Source organism: Eremothecium gossypii, chromosome V (genome assembly GCF_000091025.4).
Source record: "Eremothecium gossypii ATCC 10895 chromosome V, complete sequence".
In the NCBI taxonomy this organism is placed as follows: domain Eukaryota; kingdom Fungi; phylum Ascomycota; class Saccharomycetes; order Saccharomycetales; family Saccharomycetaceae; genus Eremothecium; species Eremothecium gossypii.
This window is the reverse complement of record NC_005786.2, coordinates 224,268-239,817: the sequence shown is the minus strand read 5'-3', so window position 1 is coordinate 239,817 and position 15,550 is coordinate 224,268. Positions and strand designations below refer to the sequence as shown.

The following is a 15,550-nucleotide window of genomic DNA, read 5'->3' as shown; positions in this document are numbered from 1 at the left end:
TGCCAAACAGGATGCCAGATATGTTACCCGCACAGGGACAATTACGTAGCCGAGAGGGGCAGGCGGTCACGTGCGCATAAGCGATTACGTACGGTATGCAATGAGCCGTGGGCGGCTATATATCGATGAGATTTTGGTTGAGGTAGCCAAGCTGCTGCTGCTGGAGCTGCTGCTGCTGGAGCTGCTGTTGCTGGAACTGCTGTTGCTGGAACTGCTGTTGCTGGAGCTGCTGCTGCTGGATCTGCTGCTGCTGGAGCTGCTGTTGCTGTTGCTGCTGCTGGTGGAGCTCCGGTTGCGTATAGGAGTACCTCATCTGCGCGGGGTTGTAGGCGGCAAACGGGTTGGTGGCCGGCGCGGCGGTCGCGAACGGGTTCGTGGGCTGGGCGACCAACAGCGGCATGGGCGCGGTGTGCTGCGGGAGCAGCGGGGCGTGCTGCGCCGAGACGCCGCTTGCTACGGGCTGGAAGGCCGGAGCCTGCGTGAGAAAGGGGTTGTTGGTCTGCTGGGGCTGCAGCTGGGGCTGTGCGAAGGCGCCCGCGTCAAAGAAGGGATTGTAGCCCGTGACCGCGGCCGCGACCGCGGGCGGCGCGGCGGGCGGCGCGGCAGTCAGCTGCTGGACTAGCGGCGACGTCAGGTGCAGCTGCTCCTGCAGCAGGCGCTTCTGCTCGCGCACAAGCTCCAGCTGCTTCTGTGTCTCCGTGTACGCGTTGCTGCTCTCCGGCGGCGCCTTCGGGCCGCCGGCCTCGCCCTCGCGCAGGTGGTCCTCCAGCGAGCGGATCAGCTTCGTGGTGATGTGTTTGATCACCGGGATCTGCAGCCCAACCGCCTTGCCCATCTTCAGGTACTTGACCACGTTCTCTGTCAGCTGCACGAAGCGCTTGTACAGGTCGAGCGTGCGCTGCGCGTCCGCGCGCTGCAGCTCGAAGAACGACTCCAGCAGCGTGATGATGCCCTCGTTCAGCGCGTTGTACAGGGCCAGGATGTCCAGCACCAGCAGCTGGAACGCGGCCATCAGCATCCCGTTGTTCAGGTCGTGCTGCGAGTACTTGTTACGCAGCAGCGCCGTGATCTGCGTCTCCAGCGACTCCACGTGCTGCAGCACCACCGTGCTGCGCCCCAGCTCCTTCAGCCGCGCCGCGCCGTCGCGCACGTAGTCGCACTCCAAGCGCCCGTACTCCGCCGCCCGCGTCCGCAGGTAGTCCACGTACCGCCGCACCAGGTGCACGCCCGAGTGCGCCGCCGCCCCGCCCTGCAGCAGCCCGCGCAGCTCGAAGAAGTCCCGCCGCGCGGCCAGGTATGCCAGCGTCACGTGCTTCGCGCCCTCCCGCATCATCACGTGCACCACCACCAGCGCCTTATACACCACCGTGAACGCCGAGTCACCCACCCGCACCTGCAACGCCCGCATGATCTCCTCCAGCACCGCCGGCGTCTCCATCCCCGCCAGAATCGTCTTCAAGTACTTCTGCTTCGGCGCCGCCATCTTGATCTTGGTCGCCTTCTTGACCACGGCCTGGAACGCTCCCATGGTCCTATCTACCTATACCGCTCGCCTGGCTGCGGGCTCGCAGCTGAGCCCGTCGCCTGGCCATATATTAAGCCTACTTTTTGCCGACCCCTATTTGCGCGTGGCTGCCGGGCTCAGCGCCGCCCGGGTAACCGGCAGTTGAGGCACACCTCTGTGCACGTGCGGCACACGCTGCACGCGCGCTGCGCGCAGCGCGTGCAGAGTTCCGCGCCCGCGCGCCCGCAGTAGTAGCATGCCTCGCTGGCCGGCCGCGCCGCGGGCGCGCCTCCCGCCCGCGCCCCGGCCATCAGTGCTGCCAGCGCGCCCCCGCGCCGCAGCCGCTGCACGCGCTTGGCGCCGCGCGCGTCGTCGCCGTCCCTGCTGCGTTTGCCGTCCATTGCTGCCCCGCCCGCGCGTGTGCGCGCCCGGGCCCCTATATATGGAAATGGCGTCACAGGGATTACCCGGCCAAGATCAGTGAAACCGCCGTCGTCGGCGAGCGAATGCTGTATAAAGCACGGCAAGGAGGCCCATGCTGGCACACGCAGCAGAGGCGCCAAGAGCACAGTGGCAGACAGGCACGTCAGGATGTCGACAGCAGCAGCAGGTAGAGCGTTTAGACGGTTCTGGCAGAGCGAGACGGGCCCGCGCACGGTGCACTTCTGGGCGCCGACGCTGAAGTGGGGCCTGGTGGTGGCGGGGATTTCCGACATGCAGCGGCCGGTGGAGCGGGTGTCCGGGACGCAGAACCTGTCCTTGATGGCGACGGCGGTGATCTGGACGCGGTGGTCGTTCGTGATCCGGCCGAAGAACTACCTTTTGGCGAGCGTGAACTTCTTCCTGGGGCTGACGGCGTCGTACCAGCTGGCGCGGATAGCGCGGTACCGGTTGCGCGAGGGCGACAGTGCGGGGGAGGTGCTAAGATATATAGTGAACGGGCCACGTGACCCTGCGGGGGCCGCGGCGTGATATAGACTCTAGCGCCGTTTATAGAAAATCGATAGTGTCGTACACACTCAGCTGCTGGCAGCGAGGCCGACGACCTTCTCTGCGGCGGGGTCGAGCTCGTCGAAGCCGTAGATCTTGAGGCCGGACTCCTTGATGATGCGGCGGCCCTCCTCGAGGTTGGTGCCCTGGAGGCGGGCGACAATGGGGACCTTGACGTCGAGGTTCTTGGTGGCGGCGACGAGGCCCTGCGCGACGTAGTCGCAGCGGACGATGCCGCCGAAGATGTTGACGAAGATCGCCTTGACCTTGGTGTTGGAGAGGATGAGCTTGAAGGCGGTCTCGATGGTCTCGGGCGTGGCGCCGCCGCCGCAGTCGAGGAAGTTGGCGGGGTCGCCGCCGTAGAGCTTGATGACGTCCATGGTGGCCATGGCGAGGCCGGCGCCGTTGACGAGGCAGCCGATGTTGCCCTGCAGCTTGACGAAGTTGAGGTCCGAGTTCTTGGCGACGACCTCGTCGGGGTCCTCCTGCGTGAGGTCTCTCCAGCTGTACACCTCCTGCTGGCGGAAGCTGGCGTTGTCGTCGAAGCCGAACTTGGCGTCCATGCACATGACCTTGGTGTGCTGGCCCTCGACCTCACTGAGCGGGTTGATCTCGATCTGCGTCGCGTCCTTCTCGCGGAAGATCTTGTACAGCTTCTGCACCGCGTCCGCGGCGTCGGCCTCCGCCTCCTGGCTGAAGCCCAGGCTGCGCGCGACCGCGGCCGCGGTCTCCGCGTCGAGGCCCTTCTTGACGTCCACGTAGAACTTCTTGATCGCGTCGGGGTTGCTGTGCGCGACCTCCTCGATGTTCATGCCGCCCTGGCTGGAACAGATGATCAGCGGCTTCTTCGTCTGCCGGTCCATCAGGATCGACAGGTACGCCTCGTGGCGCGCCTTGACGCGCTCCACCACGTAGACCGCGCTGACCGGCTTGCCCTTGGCGCCCGACTGCTTCGTAATCAGGCGGTTGCCCAGCATCTGCTCCGCAAGTTCCCGCGCCTCCTCCGCGCTGGAGATCATGTGCACCCCGCTCTGCAGCCCGGTGTTGAAATGGCCCTTTCCACGTCCGCCCGTCAGCGCTTGCGCCTTCACCACCAGCTCGTGGCCCAGCCCGGCGGCTGCGTCGTACGCCTGCTGCGCCGTGCTGGCGGCCTGGCCGCGCGGCGTGCCGATTCCGTACTGCCGTAGCAGCTCGGAGGACTGGTACTCGTGAATCGACAGCGCGCGCGTCTGCACCCGCACCGCCTTGTGCGCCCCGTGGGCTAGTCTACGTGATAGCATCATCGTTGCTGTTTTGGGTGATGCGCGGCTTGCCAGCGAGACCCCGCCTATTTATACGCGCCGACCACGCCCCCTGCCAGCCGCGAACTTTTATTGCCCTCCCATCCTCCACGCTGCCGACCGAAAAACTGGTGAACTTGTCCGACTCGTTCCGAAGGCCAGCTCGATCGCATCGGAAACCCAGCGGAGACCCGGGCGGACTGTAAATGTTTGGGTGCACTGCCCAGCAGGTGTGCAGCTCCGCTAAGGATGCGCTCGTGCGGGGTTAGTTAGATAGTGTGTTGGGTGCTATATGCTACAGATTGACTAATGGCCCTTCTTCTTCTGCTTTGTAATGTGGGCGCGCAGGACCTTCTGCTTGTCACGCAGGGACATTTTCTGCTTTCCCTGGACGCCGCGCTTGTGGATCATCATGACGAAGTTCTTCTTGCGCTGCTTTTCACGGTTAGTGGTGGAGCGGCCCTGCTCGCCGCGCTTCTGCTTGCGGCTGCCGAACTTGTCGCGGCCCTCGCGGCCTTCTAGGACACGTTCCATTCTCTCCTGCTTGTTCTGTTTGTACTTCACGGGGCCGACTAGGGCGTCAGAATCGACGAGGTCTTCGTTGCGGACGCCCAGCAGCTTGGCGACGCCGCGCTCGGTGCGCAGCTCCTGCAGCTTGGCAAAGTCTGCAGGCGTGAGAATGCGCGAGGCGGCGAGCTCCGGCGCGGCGGGGGCGGGGGCGGGGGCGGGGGCCGCCTCATCATCGTCGAGATCGAGATCTGAGTCGGACAGGTCGACGTCGTAGTCGCGGTCGCTCTGCACGGTGACCCACTCGCCGTCGACGTCGTCGTCGGAGGAGGCCACCTCCCAGTTGGCGTCGTCGTCGTCGGCGGCGGGGCGGTCCTGCGTGCGCTCCCACTCGGCCAGTAGCTCGAGGCCGGGGATGCCGCTGACGCCAGAGTCCGCGCCGAACTGTGGGCGGCGGGGCTGGGCGGCGGCAGCGCGCTGCTGCTGCAGCTCGATGGAGGCGAGCTTACCGCGGTCCTTGCGCTGCAGCATCTCGGGGGCGACCTCGCGGTACAGCGCGAGGAGGCCCTTTGCGGCCATGCTGACGCCCTTGGCCTTGGAGGACTTGTACTCGACGAGGTCGCGCAGCAGCGTCTCGTCGAGGGCTAGCGGCGCACGGGAGCAGATCTCGCGGATGGAGTTCAGGCCGGCGGCGCAGACCTCGGAGGAGACACCGTCAGACACGAACTCGTCTGCGATCTTGCGGACGACGACGGAGAGGTATTCGGGCGGCACGAGGTCGTGGCAGGACTGCGCAGCGGTAGCCAGGATCTTGGTCACGTCCGTCTGCTTGGGGGTGAGGTACTTGAGGAAGTACGAGTAGATGCCGAGCACGAGCAGCTTGTGGGTGCCGATCATACGCGAGGTGAGCTGCATGAGCGATATCTTCTGCTCCAGGGAGAACTTGGTGCCGCCCTTTCCAGACATGTGCTTGGAGAAGAGCTTTTCAGCGAACCCCTGGGGGTCTCTGAGCAAGTGGATGGCGCTGAAGTTCAGATATGCTTGGTCGTTTGCCGAATTGCTCTTCTTCTTGACCTGCTTGACGGCGTTCTCGAGCTTTTTGCCGCGCTTGCTGGATTTTTTGTTGATCTTCAGCTTGTGCCGCAGGGACTGCATGTCCACCACGTCGTCATCGTCGGACTTGTCCTCGAAGTTCTCCTCACGCTCGCGGTCGGCATCCAGAAAGAACAGCACGCCCGAGGCTGCGATCTTGACATCATCGTGCAGCGCTGCTTGCGTCATAATCTCGACAGCCCGCGAGTCATCCCAGATTCCGCGCCGCCACAGCTCCCTGGTGAGTCTGGTCGCCCACAGGCCCTGGCTGTCGGGCTGCTCCAGCAGGTTGAAACAGATGGCCTGTGTTGATCTATTCAGTTTCTGGTTCTTGCTGCCCGTGTTGCAGTTCTTCAGGAGGGAGACGACGTTGCCGTACACGGTCTTCCGGAGAGCCTTAGCGTGCGAATTGAGCCCGATGTTGCTACCCTGCGTAGACGAGTAGGCAACAAGCAGAGGGAACAACGTCTGAATCAGCATGTCAGGCGTAATAACATCTTTATTACGCAACATTGTCAGCGATGCGATGATCTTCTCCTTCACTTGAAACGGCAGTGCGCGGTGGTGTTCCAGTAGCAGCTGCTTCAGCTCGGCCGGGAACCCGGCCGTCTCCTTCGGGTAGCAACTGCACACCTGAGAGACAAACCCAATCAGCTCTGCAAACTCCCCCACAGACTCGTCGTCCGCAAACGAACCGCTGCCACCTGCCGAGGAAGCATCCTGGGTTGTGGAGTTCATCATGAAGATATCTCTCAGCGATTCATAATGCGAGTATTGCTGGAGGAATTCCTCACGGTACGATTCTGGATCCCGCTTCACAAGGTTCTGCAGGAGAATGACATTTGTCGGCAATATAGCAGCTCTACTCTTCTTCACCATCTTAATCCGTAGCCGTGATGAATCCACTAGCTGTTTGTAGATAAAGCTGAAGCCGTTAGTAGATAGCTCATCTCAACTCATCTCTGATTCTGTCGGACTGCATTTTTTTCACTTTTCAACCCACCGGCGTGGCAAAAAAGAAATAGCAGGAACCCCGTCCCCACAATACTTAACCCTGCTATATGCGTACATAGTTTAGGTCTGCAATTATCTATAGCTCTACACCATGAAGACCGGCATTACAAGTGACTAGCCACCAAACAGGCCGTCTATGGCGTCGTAGTTAATCTTCTTAGAGAAGCTTGTCTTTTGTAACATATTCTTGACTGACTCTGCAGTTGTGAGGTCGCCGGAGGCTTCTGCAACTTGCAAGGCCGGCTGTATGCCTGTCGGATCAGCAGCAGCAAGAGCCTCTGGGAGAAGGTTTGATGCATCCGTTTTCCGCTTCTTGCTGCTGCGCTTCTTCTTGAGCGAGGTGTTACCCGAGGCCAGATCAGCTTCCAGCTTCAGCCGCTTCGATTCCTGCTCCAGTAGATACTCGCCGTTGATGCCGATCCAGATACGCTCCTTCAGCTTCGATGCCTCCTCGTCCAATATGTGGGCTTCAAGCTCCTCGTCGTCTACGTCCTCAAGGTTTTCTGGATCGTCGCTGACCTTGGAAAGTAGGGACTCCGAGGTGGGCAACAGATGCAGGTTGCGTGGTCTATAAGGGTCCGTCTCCAGGGAGTACCCGTCTATCTGGCCCTGAGAATGCTCTGAAGACGCATCGGAGTCGAGGCGCGAGCCGTCCTGGTCTTCGTAGTCTGACCCCGAGGCATCGCCTCGCGAACGCTTATCGCCAGCCTGCGAGTGCGCGTCTGGTGAGTCATTGTTGCCCTGGTCGCGGCGCTTGGACAGGGCGCGCTCTCGGCGCTCCGAGATCTGTTTCAGGTAGAACAACACCTCCTTCGACGTCACCTCTTGCCCGCCCAGAACCTGGCTCAGAATGGGGTTGCGCGCTAATGCCTGATCGCTGGTCTCCAGGTGCTCCGCGGGGCCCTTCTCCTTCAGTTTGGTCTCCTTCAGCCTGTTTCGCCTGAAACTTGGCGGCTTACTGTCGCTCTGCTGGACCTCTTCCTCTGTGCTCGTGTCGCGGAACTGCTTTATCGAGAGGTTCCCGGACTTGGTGTTCTTGAACTCGTTCAGGCGTTGCTGCAGCGTCTCTTCCGCGACGTGCGAGACCGCCACGACCTCGGAGTGCGTGCGCCGCAGATTGTTCATCCGACACGCCAGCAGCAGGCACGCACCGGCAATACCCGCGGGCCGCCGCCCCTCGTACATCCAGTCCTTGGACATGGTCTGTGCGAGCTTGACGGCGTCCTTGACCACTTTGATCTTCTTGTCACCGAGGTCGAGCTTCTCGGCGAAATGCTGGATGAACAGCGACGGGTCTGCAAGCGGCAGCTTCACAATGTGCAGGACCTTCACCATCTTCAGGAAGGTCGCCCCGATCGAGTACACGCTCACCTGCAGCCGCGAAGAGAAGTCGATCAGCATGTGGTGCGTCTTCTCTTTGCGGCACGCCACGTACAGACACGCGGCGATAACATTCTGCGATCGCCTGCCCTGCACGAAGTTGTTCGACAGCGCCAGCTGGTACCACTGGAACGCCGCCTCGCGCACGTACTCCGGGATCTGCAGCGCGTGCGACACCGCCTGCAGCTTGCGCCGCGCATTGTTCAGCGTCGCCTCGCGCGACTCTAACGCGCTCGTCCCATGCGGACCAAACGCCGCGTGCGCCTGCCCCGCCGCGACGAACGACCCCTGCACGACCGCCGCGCCCGAGCTCGTCTCTCCAAAGGTCACCTCCGACACGATCGGGTTGTCCTCCGACACCACGCCGCATGCCTTGCACACGCGGTCGTTGTTCGCGTTGGACAGGTCCACTACTATCTCCGTGTGGCCGCAGTTCTTACACTTCGCCATTCTTGGACATACACTCACTGCACGCTGCCTGGGCTGCACCCGCCTGCGTTGACCTCGGCGCTGCAGCTCTGCGCTGCTCCACATGTCGTCGCTAACTGGCTTGCTGCCCCAGCGGCCGGTCGTCGTTACCCGGCGCCCGACCACCGTTACCCGGCCCCACGCGCCGCCGGCCAAAGCGCGCCCTTCGCGCTCCTGCCCGCTGCCCCGTCCCTGTCCGCCATGGCTGTCGCGCTCTGGTACTGCCCGCCCGCCAACTCGCCCTGTTATGACACCGTCAACTCCCTCATCCTCTCGCTGCAGACCCTCTTCCCCGATGCCGTGCTCTTCGAGCCACACGTGACCATCACGTCCCAGCTGCGCTGCGACTCCGCTGACGACGCCGCCGCCGTGCTCGCCGCCGCCTGCGCCGCCCTGCGCGCCTGCCGCCCCCAGCTCGACGCCCGCGGCTCCCCCGTCGTCCGCTTCGACGCCGTCGCCGTCGGCCGCCGCTACTTCGACAAGGTCCACCTCGCCTGCGCCCACGACCGCTTCCTCTACGGCGTCGCCCAGGTCATCCGCGAGCTGTTCGTCCAGGACCCGCCCGACCCCGCCGCCGCCGCGGACTGGGTCCACTCCTCCTTCCGCCCCCACCTCTCCCTCGTCTACAGCGACCTCTACCACGTCGACCAGGCCCTGCTCCGCGTCCTGCGCCAGCGCATCGGCGACGCCCTGGGCGCCGCGCTGCTGCCGCACCCGCCTGCCCCGGGGCTGCAGGCCCTCTGGGCCCTGCAGCCGCCGTTGGACGGTTGGAGCATCCCCGGCTCCTTCAAGGTCGTCCGATGCGAGGGCCCCGTCCGCGACTGGCACGTGCTCGCCGCCGCCGATCTCTGACTACGTACTACATAGCTGCGGCCCCACCACGGTACCGCGCAGGGTCTGCGGGCCCCAGGCACCGCGTGAACCGCCAACGTCAAATCCCGATTCCTTCGCCGTTTCCGGAGCGAATGCCGCGCCAGGCGCCGCCGCAGGGCGCGCCCCACAGAACGGCTGCCGCAGGCGCTGCGATCCGCCTACCCTGTTCGGACGCGCCTGTAGGTACCAGGTTCTGGCTGGCCCGGCGTTTCAAACACAGATGCAGGGAATTCGCCGCTACGCTGCGCACGCGTCTGAGGGCGCGCCACCAGACCGAAGTCTGGACGGCTCGGCGTATGCAGGCCACACGTCATGCCCAGATCTGTTCCAAATATCGCGCGCGGCCCGGCTGTTCTCCGCGGGCGCGCGGTATGGTACTGTGCTACAGAACGTGCGGGCGGCGTCCCTTATTTCCGAGTTGGCGAGCAGTCTAAAAGCTGCCGCGGCCGGCGAATTTAACGGGGGGCGGTGGCGGGGGCAGCCTGGGCAGCTGCAAGCAATGGTTGCAGTGTACGCGTACCCCGATACCGACGCGCTAGCACAGGATCTAGGCGAGTACATCGTCGCGCAGCAGGACGCGGCGTTGGCCGCGCACGGGCAGTTCGCGGTGGCAGTCAGCGGCGGCTCGCTGGTGGGCGTGCTGGCGGCGGCGCTGCTGCACGGCCCCGCGGCCGCGCGCGTGCGGTGGGCGCAGTGGCACGTGTTCTTCTGTGACGAGCGGCTGGTGCCGCTGGAGCACGCGGAGTCGAACTACCACGCCCTGCGCACGCAGCTGCTGGACCCGCTGGCGGCGGCGGGCGCGCTGGGACCGGTGGTGCACTCGTTCAACGAGGCGCTGCTGGGCCAGGGCGCGAACGAGCGGATCGCGGAGGCGTACGAGGCCCAATTGCCGGCGGCGCTGGACCTCGCGCTGCTGGGCGCAGGCCCGGACGGGCACACGGCGTCGCTGTTCCCCGGCCCCGCGCACGCGTGGATGCTGGACGAGCGCCGCGCCCGCGTGCTGTGGTGCCGCGACTCGCCCAAGCCGCCCGCGGACCGCATCACGCTGACGCTGCCCGCGCTGGAGGCCGCGGCCGCGGTCGCGTTCGTCGCCGAGGGCACGGCGAAGCGCCCGGTGCTCGAGCGCGCGCTGGTGCGCCGCGACCCCGCGCTTCCGTGCGCTGTTGTGACGGCCCGCTGCGCCCGCGTCGCCTGGTTCACCACCGCAGCCACGGTCCAAGACCTGCCGCTGCAGACCGCCGCCTACTGCGCCTCATCTAGAACCTGACTACATAGCTAGTTATCTCGCCAACCACTATGGTACCTCCCCGCAGCGAACCCGTCCCTGTTGCGCCATTGCCAGGCCCCCAGGCCCGGCGTGCAAAACCGGGTTTCCAAGTAGGGAAGCCCTTCGATCCAGCGCCTGTGGCGTGTGTTTCTGCGCCGCCGTGCACCTGATAAGTGCCAAAGGATATACATGCAAGATTGCCTGGCAATATGCTGGGTTCGTTACAACACGTTTCTTATTACGTCCACTAATTCCTCGACCCCCACCCGTCCTGGCGACAGAATCACCACATTCCGCAGGCCGTATGCCGATACAGCTGCACTGTGGGCCAAGTGCTTGTATATATAGACGGGGAGCGCAGCGCCGGTTTTGCCGGGCCCCAGGACCATCGAGAGGCTGCAGCCACACAGGCAGGCAGCGTAGAACAGGATGCAGCCCAAGACGTTCATCCACCAGCTGCATCACATGCTGAGCGACCGCAGCCTGGAGACGTGGATCCGGTGGTCGGCGGAGGACGACCACATCTTCTGCCTGAAGCCATACGACCCCGAGTTCCCGGGCACGGTGCTCAAGAAGAACTTCAAGCACGGCAACGTGTCGAGCTTTGTGCGGCAATTGCACCTGTACGGGTTTCACAAGCTGCAGACAGGGCCCGGCGCGGCGAGCAGCGGACCTGCAGGCGACAACGAGCCTCCGACGCACATCATCAAGAGCAACAAGGAGTCGATGGTGTGGTACTTCACGCACCCGTCGGGATACTTCTACAAGGGCGCGTGTCAGCCAGATCTCGCGCGGATCCAGCGCAAGTCGAACGGCGTGGGGAAAGACGGGAAGCGCAAGAACGGACTGTCGCCGGTGTGCGTGTCGATTCTGGATCCCAGCACGCGCGGGGCGGCGTCCCCGGCGGCGGCGGCGCCGCCGCTAGAGGGCGCGCAGCGGTACACGACGCCGGGGTACGGGGACGGCATGGCACATGGCGTGGCGCCGCTGCACAGCACGCCGGCGTATGCGGACGTCGCGAAGCGGCGGAGCGCGTCCTCGCTGGATCTTCTTATACATCACCCACAGAGCCTGCCGCAGCAACCGTTGCCGGCGGCCGCGCATCAGCAGCAGAATCCCGCATCTCACACGCCGCAGCCGGGCCCGAACCACCAGCCCATCCTGAGGCCGTCTGTGTTCAGCGTGCCGCAGCAGCTGGGCACCACAGCAGCGTCGCCAGTTGCGTCGCAACACATCGCCAGCAGCAACCCGCCTGCCACGCCGCTCGAATACTACCATTATGAAAACAATCTACAGCTACTGCAGCGCTGCATGCTGACGATCGTCGATATCCTGCAGGTACCCCCATCGCAGCAGAATAATATCGCTAAGCAGAACCTCAACCACCTGAGGTCTGAAATTCTCTCGATGGACAGCAAGTGGACCACACTTCGATCTTACCAGCCGTATTATACTTCGCCCCACTCTTCGCTTAGCAGCGAGGCGTCGGGACCACTGCATTCGAATCCCCATTCATCCTCAACCGCCATATCCCTGTCCATGCAGGGACAGCCGGTATCATCCACACAGAAGTCCTCCATTTTCAGCAATCCACGCCTTAGCGTCGCATCTTCCGCAAGCCTGTCCAATGGCGGCGGATCGGTCAGTGGGTCCTCTCAGTATGGTGGTTACTACCAGCAGGAGAGCAAGGCACCCGCCCCGGTATTTCCGCCTCTCCAGCAGCAGTCGCAATATGCATATCCACCACCTCAGCACCACACTAATCACTCGCAATCGTATTGATCCCATGTCTTGTAGTACTGTTGTTCTCTCTTAACTACAATCACTACCATTAGATTCGAGTTCTACTCAATAACATTCAATACCTTACATATCGTTTACGACCCTGTCCGCCAGACCAGGCCAGGCGCCTCTGTCTATGGGCAAAAATAAAAAACTAGCTGCACTGTACAGAACAATTGTTATCGGATCGGCGCCATAGATGGCGGTGCCAACGTGCCAAGAATTCTTGGAGGTGTGATGATACCGGCCCAATGCGGAGAATTTCTTGTAAACCAGCAGACCTGTCAAGCATCTCCGATATGTGCGTCATCAGCCCTAAGGAACTCCACAATTGTGGTAATCTGCCGTTTCCGTGCATATTCCACCTAAGCATTCCATTCCGCAATTCGGCGTTTGTTCACAAGTGGCGCCGGCGACCACCAGGGATGGTGGCACCAATTATCATAGGCGCGGCGGAAAAATAGTGGTCAAAAGAACTTTAAATTTATACATTGAAGCCCACACCTTTAGGTTAATCGGCTTAAGACCACAATAATCCAAACGGTGCTGACCACCAGGGTACGTACAAGAGATGAATTACTATTCGTCGTAATCGGTACTTTTGTTTAAATCGACTGATGGGTATCTGCGATGAGAAATTCATCGAAACAAAATTAATGGAAAAAAAGGTCCATCGACGAAGTAGTTCGAAGATTAACAGAGCAAGACTTATCACGCGTCCAAAGTACCGCATTCGGGTGTCGCATCAATCACAGTACTGTCTGCGGTACCATTGTAGTCCGGTGACCTCTTGGGACTGGACATGGCTGGACTGGACCTAGGCACAGTGAGCGGCGGAGGTGCCATGACTACCGGGACTAAGTAAGGAGCTTGCTGGTTGGGAGCCCACGAATTTCTTTGACTCATCATGGTCGGCGAGTGGGTCCCAGGTGAACCGTTCAGGTGCTGGTTCTGCTGTTGGATCATTGCATTGAGGAACTTCGGATTGTAGTTCCCCATAATCGAGTCGTAAGGGCTTTGTCTCGAACCCCCATGCCCGTGGTGGTACGAACCATGTGAAGAGCTACGCCCTGAGCTAGACATCGGCTGGTGGGACCCGGCCGAAGAGCCAGAACCTGCACTCACAGACTTTCCTCGCTTTTGCGCAAACGACACATACAAGACATGGTTTGTACCAACTTGAAATCTATCCGTGGCCATCATAGCTCTGGACGCGTCTAGGGGGTTTTTAAAGCAGACAAATCCATACCCCCTAGAAGTTCCTACCGGAACATCCTCCAAAGCTTTGGATTCTCCAATCTCGTTCTTCGATCCACCCACGGTGATTATCTTCGCGCTAATAATTTCACCATATTGGGAGTAAAAGTCATTTAAATCTTCATCTCTCCACGACAATGGGATATGTTTTACATACAAATTCGACTCTTGCTGATCTCTTGTTGGAATTGGCAAGCCGCCAAAGGCAGCAGCTGCCGCATGAGCCGCCGAATGGCCAAACTGAGGGTGACTACTCATGAGCGTCCCAGCAGAAGTGTACATCGGTGGGCAAGAAGGTAGATATAATGACCCTTGACGAGATCCAGGCGCTGTTAGTGATTCTGGTGAGTGCGATTGAGTCTGCGCTCCATAAAGCGGTACTTGTGGAATAGTGTTCACTCTGGGTGAACCATCATTACTAGAGCCCGAGCGAGCCGGAGACCTGTCGGCTAATAGAACCTCCGAATTAGTGGGCGACACTGAATAGGGCTTTGCGAACATGGTGAAAGCTGGTGGTGGAGGGTGGTGAAGCGTGGATGTGGCGGGAGTGGCAGGCCCAAAGAAGGGGATACCCGACAGACTTGATTGGCGAGAGGAAATAGAAGCACGAGTACTGGACGTTCTGTAATGGCTGTGATTGTTGTACAGTGTCTTGTTCTGGACAGCTTTGTTCACCACGAGGGAGTGGCCTAGCCACGTAAAGCTGTTCAGCTTATCAATCGCTTTCAAAGCCATGTCGTGTGTTGAAAACTTAATGAACCCATACCCCTTCAGTGGAGAATCCTCGTTTTGTGAATCACAGGTCTCGGCGTTTTCTTTGCTTGAAGATGTTGGCGATGTGCTGTCGTCATCTTTATATTCGATATTGGTATTCGAGTTGCGCTTCGGGAAGTAATACGATAGAATATCCACCGGGTCTAGAATGTGATTAAACTTATTGAATACCTGCTCTGGGGTGATCAATGTGCCGTCCTCGTATTCGGTGGGTAAATTTCCAACGAAGACCCCCCTGAATCTCTCGTCGTCATTGTCCTCCTTGAGATGATCCAAATGAATACGTTCACGTTCCTTTCTTTCGACATGGTAATTGATGAACAGCGGCGAGCCGTTCATAAGATTCCCGTTCAATTCTTTGATACAGCGTGCCGCCTGTGACCCCAATGGATACGAAATAAAGCCATAGCCTAATGACTCACGTGTATTCCCATCGATGATGATTTTCAAAGATAAAACCGTTCCAAATTTAGAAAAAATTGGGATGAGGTCATCCACAGAAAGGTCCTTTGGGATACCCCGAATATATAGATTCCCTGGGTGAGTTAGAGCATGCGGGTTCTGGCTGATCGACCACGCCTCTACATGGTCGCTTTTCTCTAAATTCTCTTTGATCTGGTTGCGAGCTGCGCAGAGGTCTTGGAACGCCTTGAATTGCGCCTGCACGACTAGGTCGTACAGCCATGTGCTCGAACCGTCTTCGTATGAGCGCATGAACTCTTCAGTCCCCGACTCAAACGTGTAGACGTCTGCATGTTCCTTTAGTATCTCTAACCGCTTCCGGTCAAAAAAGTACTCGTAGTTTTCGATAATCGACGGGTTGATCGGGATGCCTCGGCTGCACAGGATAGCATCGTTGTTACGGTTCAGCAACTGCGACTTGTGGTCGTCCATCAGGTTCTCGGGGTTTACCCACTTGATCCGTACCGTCAGCAGGTTCGTGTTTTCCAGCTGCTCCAGTTGCGAAATAGCCGTGTTCCCCTTGGGAACCTCTTCATGCCGCGCCTGGCTCCGTTCCGCACGCTGGTCCTCCACCGCAGTCTGTTCGGGATCCGAATCCTCTGCAGTTGGCGCGCTCGACGGCTCACTCTGCTCTTCACCGCCGCCCTGCCGCGGGCTCCCAGATATAACTACGCCTTCAAGCCCGTCCGCCAGCCGCCTTTCTACTTCTTTTTCAATAGTCATTGTTCAGAACCCTTCAGTGAACGCTGTAATCCGGTAGCAACACTTATGCTGGAGGATAACTTACCTGCTTCTATGATACTTCCTTAAGAACCACCTTCTCGTCCAGCTACGCTTCCTCCAGAAGAAGTTTGTTGGACTTACTGGGGTTAAGCTGGTCAAAAGATCTGAAGTGAAACC

At 60.6% G+C, this 15,550-nt stretch overlaps 9 protein-coding genes across 9 annotated transcripts; 4 read left to right on the top strand and 5 right to left on the bottom strand.

Annotated features, from left to right (window-relative positions):
• Positions 1 to 115: 115 nt before the first annotated feature.
• On the bottom strand, positions 116 to 1,528 carry YAP1802 (Yap1802p; the record flags this gene model as incomplete). The annotated part of the gene is made up of 1 exon (NM_210005.1): positions 116 to 1,528. The coding sequence occupies one exon, from the start codon at positions 1,526 to 1,528 to the stop codon at positions 116 to 118; it is 1,413 nt and encodes a 470-aa protein (NP_984652.1).
• A 567-nt stretch (positions 1,529 to 2,095) lies between these two features.
• On the top strand, positions 2,096 to 2,476 carry MPC3 (mitochondrial pyruvate carrier; the record flags this gene model as incomplete). Its single annotated transcript, NM_210004.1, has 1 exon — positions 2,096 to 2,476. One exon carries the CDS (start codon positions 2,096 to 2,098, stop codon positions 2,474 to 2,476), a length of 381 nt encoding a protein of 126 aa, NP_984651.1.
• A 47-nt stretch (positions 2,477 to 2,523) lies between these two features.
• Positions 2,524 to 3,777, bottom strand: LSC2 (succinate--CoA ligase (GDP-forming) subunit beta; the record flags this gene model as incomplete). Its single annotated transcript, NM_210003.1, has 1 exon — positions 2,524 to 3,777. The coding sequence occupies one exon, from the start codon at positions 3,775 to 3,777 to the stop codon at positions 2,524 to 2,526; it is 1,254 nt and encodes a 417-aa protein (NP_984650.1).
• A 303-nt stretch (positions 3,778 to 4,080) lies between these two features.
• On the bottom strand, positions 4,081 to 6,252 carry SDA1 (Sda1p; the record flags this gene model as incomplete). The annotated part of the gene is made up of 1 exon (NM_210002.1): positions 4,081 to 6,252. One exon carries the CDS (start codon positions 6,250 to 6,252, stop codon positions 4,081 to 4,083), a length of 2,172 nt encoding a protein of 723 aa, NP_984649.1.
• Positions 6,253 to 6,501: 249 nt separating this feature from the next.
• On the bottom strand, positions 6,502 to 8,217 carry BRF1 (transcription factor TFIIIB subunit BRF1; the record flags this gene model as incomplete). The annotated part of the gene is made up of 1 exon (NM_210001.1): positions 6,502 to 8,217. One exon carries the CDS (start codon positions 8,215 to 8,217, stop codon positions 6,502 to 6,504), a length of 1,716 nt encoding a protein of 571 aa, NP_984648.1.
• A 219-nt stretch (positions 8,218 to 8,436) lies between these two features.
• CPD1 (2',3'-cyclic-nucleotide 3'-phosphodiesterase) lies at positions 8,437 to 9,087 on the top strand (the record flags this gene model as incomplete). The annotated part of the gene is made up of 1 exon (NM_210000.1): positions 8,437 to 9,087. The coding sequence occupies one exon, from the start codon at positions 8,437 to 8,439 to the stop codon at positions 9,085 to 9,087; it is 651 nt and encodes a 216-aa protein (NP_984647.1).
• Positions 9,088 to 9,328: 241 nt separating this feature from the next.
• Positions 9,329 to 10,375, top strand: SOL4 (6-phosphogluconolactonase SOL4; the record flags this gene model as incomplete). The annotated part of the gene is made up of 1 exon (NM_209999.1): positions 9,329 to 10,375. The coding sequence occupies one exon, from the start codon at positions 9,329 to 9,331 to the stop codon at positions 10,373 to 10,375; it is 1,047 nt and encodes a 348-aa protein (NP_984646.1).
• A 429-nt stretch (positions 10,376 to 10,804) lies between these two features.
• Positions 10,805 to 12,157, top strand: MGA1 (Mga1p; the record flags this gene model as incomplete). Its single annotated transcript, NM_209998.1, has 1 exon — positions 10,805 to 12,157. One exon carries the CDS (start codon positions 10,805 to 10,807, stop codon positions 12,155 to 12,157), a length of 1,353 nt encoding a protein of 450 aa, NP_984645.1.
• Positions 12,158 to 12,868: 711 nt separating this feature from the next.
• On the bottom strand, positions 12,869 to 15,373 carry RIE1 (Rie1p; the record flags this gene model as incomplete). The annotated part of the gene is made up of 1 exon (NM_209997.1): positions 12,869 to 15,373. One exon carries the CDS (start codon positions 15,371 to 15,373, stop codon positions 12,869 to 12,871), a length of 2,505 nt encoding a protein of 834 aa, NP_984644.1.
• Between the last annotated feature and the right edge of the window lie 177 nt (positions 15,374 to 15,550).